Source organism: Benincasa hispida, chromosome 10 (genome assembly GCF_027475165.1).
Source record: "Benincasa hispida cultivar pf3 chromosome 10, pf3_genome.v1.1, whole genome shotgun sequence".
Classification (NCBI taxonomy): domain Eukaryota; kingdom Viridiplantae; phylum Streptophyta; class Magnoliopsida; order Cucurbitales; family Cucurbitaceae; genus Benincasa; species Benincasa hispida.
Window position 1 is genome coordinate 32,543,483 of NC_143487.1, and position 10,699 is coordinate 32,554,181.

Sequence of the window (10,699 nt, forward strand, 5' to 3'; positions counted from 1 at the left end):
TAATACCACTATGTTTTTGGTCCCTTATTATTATTATTGTTTTTTTCAATTTAGTCCTTATTTAAATAGTTTCAATTTAGTCAAACTACATTTTAATATTTCTCAATTATACTAATAGGAATGTTATAATTAACTTACAATTCATCTACGTAGCATAATATTTAGTGAGTCAGCACAAAATTTAGAAGAGGAATTAAATCATATGAGAGAAACATTTCACGTTCGTTATTCAATTTTCTAAAATTCCTAACGAATTGGTAAAAAGAAAAAATGACTTCTTAGATAGCCAAATTTCTCTTCCAAAAGTTTTAATTTAATCATGTCATGTAAGCTCATCATCAGCTAATTTAACATCTGTTTACGGAAACATATAATTGAACATTCTTAAACTTAAACCATCATAGGCTTTGAAACATCTTCCCGGCCCAATGTTTAGGAATGATTTTAAAATGGTTAAGGACATGAATTTTTTTTATTATTCATAATTCAGAAAATGTTGATAACTAGTTTTCTGAAACGTATTGAAATGGCCCCACTTTTTATATTACGATTGATTGATTACGTTTGCTTTAATGTTTTATTTTCCCTAACTCTACAGTCCAAGATGATTGGATCCAAAATTACAAGATGATCATATCCAAAATGGTAAGAATGGAAGAAAATGATGAGTATGAGGTAGAAAGGCAGGTAAGGGGCATAGGTGGAAGGGATATTGACAAACAACATTAATTAGATGTTTGTATGATAGTGAAAGAGCAACCTACATGTCTCCGTCTTGTTAATATTTTGTTCATCCCTTATAAGGAACAAATAGAACCACCGCTGGGGTCTGCAATTCCATAATATACACCCTTCACCAGTTGTAAGTTGTAAGTTGTAACTTCCACCTTCCCTTCTTTACATTCCCAACACTACTCATTTATATACTCCTCTTTTTTCTCCACTTTTCTTCATCCTTCTCTGCTTTTGCCTTCTTCCAGTTACTTTTCTTCATCCCTTTTTCTGCTTCTTTCTTTGTTTCTCTTCACATGAATTGTTTGCCATTGTATTAATTGCTGCTTCTCTTCACATGCATTGCCTAAGGCTTTTTCTCTAATGATGTTTTGAGTCATCTGATGCATAACATGCAATTGAGTTCTTGTGATCTTTTCTTTTTATTCCCTATTTCTGCTAAATGAGTTATACTAGGAATTCAGAAACCGAATATAAGGACTCTGGTTTCTGTTTCTAGAAATGGGGTTCTTCTGGACGTGCATTTCTTTTTCTTTGTAGTTGAATTGGTTTATTCATCTGAAGAAACTAATTTGATGGCATTTGTGAATTTCAGGGACAAAACAGAAAAAGATGAAACTTTACATGATTCTCTTGTTTGGTATTTGGCTGATACTCCTGTGCTCTTCACCGACACATGCTCGAACTGCTGCTAAGCCTCCTGCACTTAGCCCGATTCCTGCACCGGAACCAGCCCCGGCACCGGCACCAGCTGCCAAATCTGTCATCCTCGCTGATTTGCTCACAGTAGCTGGTCCCTTCCACAAGTTCCTTGGCTACCTTGAATCCACTAAAGTCATTGACACCTTCCAAAAGCAAGCCAACGATTCTGAAGAGGGAATTACCATATTTGTGCCAAAAGATACTGCATTTTCATCCCTCAAGAAGCCTTCTCTGTCCAATCTCACCAAGGACCAACTCAAGTCACTGTTACTCTTTCATGGCTTACCACATTACTACACCCTGGCTGATTTCAACGACCTTAGCCAAAAGAGTCCCATTACAACATTTGCCGGTGAGCAGTACACATTGAATTTTACTGATGCATCTGGCACTGTACACATCAGCTCAGGCTGGACCAACACAAAAGTGAGTAGTAGTGTGCTTTCAACCGATCCTGTTGCAGTTTACCAAGTCGATCATGTACTCCTTCCGGAGGCAATCTTTGGTAATGATTTCCCTCCCACCCCGGCTCCAGTACCGAGCCCCAACGTTGCTCCTGCTGCTGATACTCCATCTGCTGAAACTGAGGGCAGTGTCTCTCCATCATCGGCAGAGTCACCGTCTTCTTCCTTTAGGATTTCCGGAGGAGCAATCTGGAGCCAGTTGGTTTTAGCAATTTCAGGTGGACTGCTCCTATTTTAGTGAGGATGGATAAAGATGAAGTATTTTCACTACAGTTTATTTCTCTGTGTTTCAATTTTGTTTAGTGCAATGTTGCAAAGCTATTATGTTCCAATTCTTTAATGCAATGGCATACGACGGTTTTGTTAGATTCATGTTGCTCCAGACGAGTATTAAAAGGTAAAGAGAGACCGAGTTAAACAATGAACGAGTAAACATTTATTACAACACAAGCTTTTGTAATATATTACAAAAAATGAAACACCTAAAAAGAAATTTATGATTCAATGATGGAGCGACTAAAGTTACAAAACCCCCAACTAAATTATCCTGGGACATTTGTGTGACGGCCTGAATAAACAATGTGTCAATCCAAAATTCTCCATTCAATCTAAACTAGATAGGAGAGGCAGATACTGCAGGATGGTTACCAGTTTCATCAGGTGATTCATCAGATTTTTCTTGTTCTGCTATGAGCATTAGCATTTCAAGACGCTTATCAAAAAGCAGGGCACTTTCATCTCTCTTATCAAGTTCAGCAGCTTCAGCTTCAAGCCATTTCTCTCGTAGATCATCAAGAAGGTTGCCTTGATCTGTATTCACTGCAGCTCCTGGAGCGCTCGGAGCTGTTGTACGGAGCGAGGAATCCCCTGATGGTGGAGGGAGTGTCAATAGCATCTCTCTGAATTCTCGAGTATCAGCAAATGTCTCAAAATTGCAAGCCATTGTATCCAAACAATACTCACGAATCTTGATAACACCATACCTGGAAGGAGAAAACCACTGATAGCTGAGTCCAAAGTTCAAAAACATGTAAATGTTTCAGTCAATTGTCTAATCACCATACAGCTGAATTTCATAATTTAGTTTAGCTTACCTCGGTTATTCTACAAATAGCTAAAACTCATGGGATTACTTCAACATCAGAAAGATGTGGTTTTTATAGTTAAAAAGTGAACAACGCAAGAGCTAGTGATTTCTACAAAATTGAAGATACTTGAGGATTGATATGAAAAATATTGACGTACATATCGGACAGTATTAACCATTGGCACAGTTCTGCTGGAGAAACCATTTCCAATTGTGGCAGCAAAGCATCAGCTACGGCTCGCTTAAGAGGGAATAAAAGATATCTCGAAGCAGCATCAAACATTTCTTCCGCCTACTCAATCGACAACAAAAATTTAGAAGTAGAACCATCAAGAATTTGCAAGCAGTTCTAGTTGGCATTAGAAATATACCTGATCAGGATCTATATCCGTCAAACAATCCGTGTACCTGAAACCAACCAACAACCAAATTATTTCAAACAAGTGGACGGGATCACAGCTTATTTTGAAGAATTATTAAAGGATTCTGCTTAAAACTGCAGAGGCAATCTCCAACCACAGTGATCTAAAAAGGGTGGGATAAATCAGAACTTACATATACTCTATCATTTTTTCAAATGCTTCCATGCTCAAATCATGTTCTTCAAGAAATGGAAGAGTGTGAACTGAGATTTCATTTTTTCCTTCACCAAAATCCTTGATGCGAGATATTCTTGCCTTAAAGTACTCTGACCTCGATGCTAAAACAACTTTGTGACAGCGGAAAGACTTTTTATCAACTCGAACACAAATATCTGCAAGATCATCCATGTGATCATTGGTCTGCATTTTACTAGCAAGTAAAGGTAAATCATTAGCATCACAGTCTTGGCCATATTCCCTAGTCGAGTTGGCTAGAGCAATCTGAAGCATCCGCTGTAAAGCTGCTGGAAGGCGGTCTTCTTCAGGAAGGGAAACACCCTGCAAGATGAACCTTTTCACTGAGCTGTCAACATCACCCAAAGCTTTATACTGGGCATACTTTTGGTGAACCAGTTCTTTCTCAAGAATTTTGAGTAACGATTCGCATTTGCATACTTTGCAAATTCTGATAAGGTCTTCCATATCATCTACAGCAACCTCCAGTCTATCAGAATAAAAGAAGTGAAGGAGACTGTATAGAGCTGAATAAGATAGCTTTTCCTTTGAGAATCTAACTTCCTTGCGATCTTTCCAATCAACTTGAAACTTTCTCTTAAAGAAAGGAGAGCGAGCACTTAGGATAACTCGGTGAGCTTCAATCGGCCTACCTTGAACAATAAATGAAACGTCGGGAGGGAAGAACTCATAGTTGGATTCTGAATTGAAAGGAACACCTGCTAGATGGTCATCATATGAGCATTGGCAAACAAATACAGGGATGAGGGAAAGGACATCAGGTAAATTGCAGTTGGCTGATAGATACAGAATAAACACAAACTCCTGCTGTGGATTAACATATGAAACATGATCTAATTGTTCATTTCATTTTCTATAAACTAGGACAGATAAGAAACAAATGCAGGGCAAACTCACTAGACAGAGAAAAGGCACCAATAACTCCTCCAATGGTTGGATTCATTGATTGACATTTCATAGACTATCAAAGCTAAATGAAGAATGGAACAAAAAAACCAAATACCTCATGGGAAAAAATTGGATGTCTCAATACCTAGTTTCCAAAATAGAATCAATAAAGCCAATAGATTCGAACCCAGAACTGAAAACTTCACCTGAAGGATGATGAAAGCTCTCCACCTGCTCCAAATACACTCTATTAGCTCTACACCCCAAGAAAGTTTCACGCAACGCAGCCTGCAATGGACCGAGCGGCGGCGGTCGGGCTTCAAATGCCTTCAGAAGCTTCCGGACCTTCAAATTAAGCGCAGCATAATGGCACCTATCGCCATCAAATGTATGCTCCGAACATATAGCGCCGCTCTCGAGCAACATTCTGGCAGCGTCAAGATGTCCGGCCAAGCAGGCATAGTAAAGCGCGACAGAGTCCCATTGGTCGCGAGCGTTGACATTGACGCCGGACTCAAGCAGGTAGCGAAGGCGGTCGACATCTCCAGCACGAGATGCAGAGAAAATGTCACCGTTTGGGACCTTCTTCAGGGGAAGAGACGACCCGAAAATCAGATGGGTCGAGATCGATTCCGTAAAGGTCTGGGTCGAGGTCCAAAGTCCAAGGATTATTGCGCCTTGGGGGCATTGGGTAAGTTGAGATTTCGAAATCAGGCGCTCCAATTCGAAGAACTTTAAAACGTCTTTAGGGGTTTGTGGGGTTTAAGTAATTCCTAAAAGTTTGCCATAAGAGAGTGAGAGAGTACTCGATTCTTCTTCTTTTCTTCGTTTTTGTTCCTCGCTTCTGATTGTCAAAGAATAAAGACGATGGAAACAGTGATCCAGGAAGAATAAGGGGTTGAAACTTGTTATAAAGATTGCACTTTTGTAAGTCAGTGGATAACTAAAAACACACGGAAGTTCGGAATACTCGGCCTTTGCTATCATTTTTGGCATATTTTCCCAACTATTTCACTGCCCTTTTAATCAGTTTTCTTCATCCTTTTTCTTGTTTGACAGAAACTTCTCACTCGTTTTTAGTTATTTTCATGATCCCATGTTGAATGAGGAAGTCTTTGTTCGTCCCTTGCATTAGAAGTTTTCCCCTAAATAGGAAAGTGTGAGCTGAAGCGTGAAACTAAACACAACTTGGAAAAAGAAATAAAATCTGATTCCATTGACAGATTACTCATTACATCAGAACAGCAATTACAGAGCAGGGGGAAACCCATAACGCTCTCTCTCTTTAGCAGTGTAATTAACAATATATAAAAAGTATTAACATTTGTAATTTACATTTTATAAAGCTACAAACACCATGGAAAAACAGATGCTCTCTTGGTTTTTGGTTTTTTTCTTTTTTTTTTTTTTTTTTGGTTTTACTTTACTCTCTCTGAGGCAGGGAAGGGAAGTCGTGTATAGCTATAATGTTACAGTTTGATCAGAGCTTGACAGGTGGGAATGAAAGGGCTTATTTGTCATCCGCTTTAATGGAATTTAGTCGCCTCAATCTCTGGTCAAGCTCAGCCATAACTGCTGGTTCTTGCTTTTTCCTTTGCTTCGATATAGTGTTGGTAGTCATTGATCCAATTTTGTCATATGCTACCTGCAAGTTCACAATCCAAAAGCTTTCTTTAAACCCTCGTCGGAAAAGGAATGTCGGGTCGAAGCTTCAAACCACGGTAAGTTACAACGTGCAGAGGCATAGTCTACAACAATATCAAGATGAATTTGCAAAGATGTTATTGTATGTAAGACAGTTACCGTCAATAGATCATCGGGATCGAATAGGTAATGTGTAGTTTTCTGTAGAATATTAATCACATCTCCCACATGATGAGTTATAAGCAACTCCCCTTCCTTCATCTGAAATCCAAAATATAGATATAATTATGAAATGCTCGAGATCAAGTACGGCCATTGATCTGACTTTCAACAAATGGTGAAAACAGAAATCTCGACCATCGCATTGATTACAAGTTCCAAGCAGTTACCTTAAAGATAGCCAAAGCCACGTGAAACAGAACTTTTGCTCCCTCATAGAAAAGGACGTCCCAAACACGAAGAGTCGTCTGTGAAAAAGACCCCAAACATGTATATGTTTCAGTCTCTTCAATAACTAAAACATGGTATAGACATTTTTCTAATACAAACATCTATGCATGAATACACATCAGATAGACTTGTATAACTCTCAGCTGTGTTAGTACTATTGATCCAAAAGATGGACAATGTTGAAGGACTATCAAATTTGAGTTCCATTTGGTCTGAAACTGGATATTTCCCATTATTCCATATCGTTACAGTTAACGTGTATACAATCCACATTTTCTAGTGTTTGAATGCTCAAGAATTAAAGGGGTATTTGGCCCTGCAACTTGAAATTGGTGGACTTAGCTATTACAGTCCACTCCATGTTTGGAGTTTCAAATATAATAGTGGTATTTACAACTATTTATAACCTACAAGTATCTATAGTAACACTATTTGAAATCCCTTTTTGTTACGGTGCTTGCTATTTTCTACCCAGAGTAAAATAGTTTGCATCTCAAGCACAGACTATTATAACACAGACTAAAACAGTCTACACTTAAACACAAACTATTATAATCCACACACTAAAATAATCATCGACTATAATAACCAACTCAGCACTCCATATGTATCCACACACTAAAATAATCATCGACTATAATAACCAACTCAGCACTCCATATGCATCCACACACTAAAATAATCATAGACTATAATAACTAACTCAACAATCCATATGCCTCCTAAGTGGTTCGACACTGTTGAAAAGGAAATCAGTTTTCTTTTTCTTGTAAAAATAAAAGATTAAAAAAAAAATCAAGCATGGACACCCAGAGAGAGCATAGTTCTAACCTCAGAAGGTAGGCTCTTAGAGAAAAGACACAGGAACCACTCAGTGGCTACAAGGGAGACATCAAAATCCAATGCTTCCAAATGGGCAGCTATCCTGCATTTACACTCCAATTTTTTAAAAAAAAAAAAAAAATGCTTGTACTTACTAGACAATAAATGAATGTCAAAACAAAGTAAGGCACCTGGGACACTTTTTGGTAAGTAAATCTTTGAACACCCTTTGCTCGACATGACATCCTGACAAGTTGGTCGTGTAACAGTCACTAACTAAAACATTTTCTAAGAGGACAGCTAGCATCCAAAAAGCATCTTCTTCCGTTTTCATCACGAGCAATAACAATGCAGCAACATAGTTTAAGCCCTGCACAACAATTGAGTTAATTCCAAAGTGTTCTATTAATTACAGGTCTGATTCAGCCACAAAAAAATTAATACCAATGGTATGTGATAACCATGTCTTTTAACCATAGCAACTAGAAATCATTTTCATACTCTGAATCAATATTCTAGAGAAACAAAGCATGAGGACGGAAAGAGAGAGAGAGAGTTGAATCCCAGTTTTCGACTGAGAAGAAAGGATGTGGAATACTAAATGCATATTCACACAAACTACGAGTAAAGTATACAGGCAAAAACCCATCCTAAAATTATGCTAATTTACTGAGCAGATGGTTATGTTAGAGCAAAGGAGAAAACAAACCCACCTGACAGTATCCAACATCGGAGTCACGGAAGGAATACCCAACAAGAACACGACGAAGAGCGGCATGACCCTCTGGTGTGTCTAACCAAGGATGACCAGGAAAAGTACGGGGCAAGTCCTGCATGTGTATAAAAAGACACAGGAACAAGTTGAAATGATTGAAAGCATCATGAAATAAAGTGAATGAACTCCAATCATTTATAACTTAAGAGAGAAATTATACCAGACATCATATGCACCGAAGGTTTTCCAATGATTTTACCCAATATAAATGAACGAAAGGATAAATCAAATCACAATGAGGGCATGCATCTTGTGGTTACAAGAACAAACCAATAACTCAACACAAATTGAAACTATGAATCACAAAATTAGGACCAACAACAACAATAACTAACATACACTTTATTATCATCCAAATATTATGAGAGTCAATCAAGCTCATTAACGTTAAATTTGTATTCAAATCCACCCAAAGAGTAAATTTAACTCCAGATCCCATCTGTACCATTTATTGCCTCATCAGTTTAGCCTTGTTAAGTAGATTTAAAGACAATTAAGGTCCCTAAACTACTCAAATATTTAATCCAAAGCTAAATCACAAAAGATGCACCCCTCCTTATGGTCAAGATGAAATGCAATTCTGATATTCATTTTCAATGAGAATCGAAAACTCATACAATCAAAGCATACAAAATCCTCAATAGGATTACGAAACTAACTTGGATTGGCTAATGGATGAGACTCATGCCTACGGAAAATCAATGAGGTATTCACTAACAAGGGAGTGAGAGAGAACAGAATTCTAAAAGGAAGAACAGAATTAGAGCTGCAAAGTACATAGTCATCCAAAATCAAGGATCATTCGAAAAGAACATACATGATCAATCTGCCTAGTGGCCGGCGTGACTTTCCCTTCGACAGCCTTGGTCAAATCATTGTAATAGCTATCAGGAACCGTGGATTTCTTCTTCGCAGCTCCGGATAAGGAGAACCAAACCTTGGGACGAAGAACCGGCGGAATTCCTTTCCTAATCAACTTCTTCAAAGTGATGGCATTCGCAAGGGTTGATAATTTGAGGGAGGATTTGAGGGCGATCCCTTCAGAAACAGAGGGTTCCAAGTACCAATTGGCTCCTTTGCTAGCTTCCAATGCCCACCAAACACGACCCTGTTGTCTAACCTTTTCCCTAACTTCATTCAACACATTAACATCATCCACATTGCCTTCCACTGTGAACCCATATAGATCTTGAAACTTAACTGTAATATTCGCCCTCCTCGCGTGGATACTCGGCCTTAGAATTGGAATCTGAGCTTGCAATTCTAGAGCAATATCTCTTTTGCTTTGAGTCCCATACATTTCTTGGGGTTATTCCGATTAGATCAAGAAAAGAAAAAAAAGAAGGGGATTTCGTGGATTTGATTCTTTAATATCAAAAGGGTAAATGATTTCGTCAAATAAAGAAACCCCACCAGCTTCAAACCATGAGAATTAGTCTATTTTGGAGCTTTAGAAGGCTGCGTACCTGAGTTTCACAAAAATGGGTCTTATCCCCAAGACTTCCACGAAGAAAAGCTACACCTACACAAGAAGAAATGTTCTCCAAAAACTCGCCACCATTGCCATCAAATCCGCCATTAAAAAAAAAAAATTAAATCTTTAAAAACCCAACAAGAAATTAAAATTAATTTATTGCCTTCTGGGTCGGCTCTTACATTAATTAATTCAAAAAAAAAAAAAGAAGAAGAAGAAGAAACAACAAAATGGGAAGAAATCGATTCCTCCCAAAAAGAAAATTAGAAACGCGAGACAAGCAGGTAAAGGTTAAGGTAAAAAACGAAACAAGGAAACACAAAGTAGAGAATCTATATGGTGATTATAGCAGAGACGATGAAGGGTTGGGATTGAATTACATAAGAATTGAAATTAAAAATCATATTTGGAATGGAGGACAAAAATGGAGGGGTTGAGCCGTTGAAAGGGAACAAGAAAGTCGGGATTTTTAAGGGAAATTAAAGCTGAGAATAAATGGAAGCAAAGCCAATAGATAGGGCCTCAGCCTCAGCCTGTGAGGTGGGTTTTGAAAATTAACCAAAAGGAGAGTAAAAAAGAAAAAAAAAATTATTGAAACAAACAAACAAACAATAAAAACAAGCCAAAGGAGGAAAAAGTCCAAATAGTGTTGAGTTCATATGGGTTTTATTATAATTAAAGGAAAAAATAGTTTAATTAGAATATTCATATTAATATATATACTTTTCTTCTTTTAAAAAAAATAAAATTGTAACGTTGTAAACAGAAAGGGAAATGTACATTGAAGAAAAAGATAAGATTTTTAGTTTAATGATTTTTTTGAAAAAATAGAGACAACGAGTGACGGACATGATGGGATTAGGTTTAATTTACCTTTTATTTTAATTTCGTAAGCTTTCCGGATTTCTCCCTCAAAATAATAATAATAATAATAATAATAAAGATTTTCATATTTGCCACAGCATAATTTAGATTTAGCACCTGTGTAATGTCCAGAATATCCTCAACGAAGATGTAATAGATATGCTATGCTATAGCCTGCTT

General features: G+C 37.5%; 2 protein-coding genes and 1 pseudogene across 4 annotated transcripts; 1 reads left to right on the forward strand and 2 right to left on the reverse strand.

The window, feature by feature from the left end:
• Positions 1–736: 736 nt before the first annotated feature.
• LOC120088019 (fasciclin-like arabinogalactan protein 7 pseudogene) lies at positions 737–2,264 on the forward strand (annotated as a pseudogene). 2 transcript variants are annotated; one of them, XR_016523914.1, is made up of 2 exons: positions 737–869; positions 1,328–2,264. The product of XR_016523914.1 is annotated as a fasciclin-like arabinogalactan protein 7 pseudogene, transcript variant X2 (transcript). The 2 variants fall into 2 exon arrangements; XR_016523913.1 differs by lacking the exon at positions 737–869 and adding an exon at positions 878–979.
• A 47-nt stretch (positions 2,265–2,311) lies between these two features.
• On the reverse strand, positions 2,312–5,314 carry LOC120088017 (ankyrin repeat family protein). Its single transcript, XM_039045038.2, is given in 6 exon segments — positions 2,312–2,881; positions 3,144–3,277; positions 3,357–3,393; positions 3,541–4,300; positions 4,697–5,093; positions 5,095–5,314. Coding segments are annotated over 6 exon segments (1,782 nt in total). The 5' UTR covers positions 5,179–5,314; the 3' UTR covers positions 2,312–2,511.
• Positions 5,315–5,678: 364 nt separating this feature from the next.
• Positions 5,679–10,493, reverse strand: LOC120088018 (Ypt/Rab-GAP domain of gyp1p superfamily protein). Its single transcript, XM_039045039.2, has 7 exons — positions 8,999–10,493; positions 8,120–8,236; positions 7,598–7,776; positions 7,416–7,509; positions 6,524–6,601; positions 6,294–6,395; positions 5,679–6,135 (listed from the first exon to the last, which is right to left on the reverse strand). The coding sequence occupies exons 1-7, from the start codon at positions 9,479–9,481 to the stop codon at positions 6,001–6,003; spliced, it is 1,188 nt and encodes a 395-aa protein (XP_038900967.1). The 5' UTR covers positions 9,482–10,493; the 3' UTR covers positions 5,679–6,000.
• Positions 10,494–10,699: the final 206 nt, after the last annotated feature.

Bases quoted from the DNA above. Each gene is read 5' to 3' on its own strand.
- LOC120088018 (XM_039045039.2), bottom strand. From the start codon at position 9,481: ATGTATGGGACTCAAAGCAAAAGAGATATTGCTCTAGAATTGCAAGCT. The intron at 7,777-8,119 runs GTGGGTTTGTTT...ATTGTTGTGCAG, and splicing joins CCGATGTTGGATACTGTCAG to GGCTTAAACTATGTTGCTGC. The intron at 6,136-6,293 runs GTAACTGTCTTA...GTGAACTTGCAG, and splicing joins ATCCCGATGATCTATTGACG to GTAGCATATGACAAAATTGG.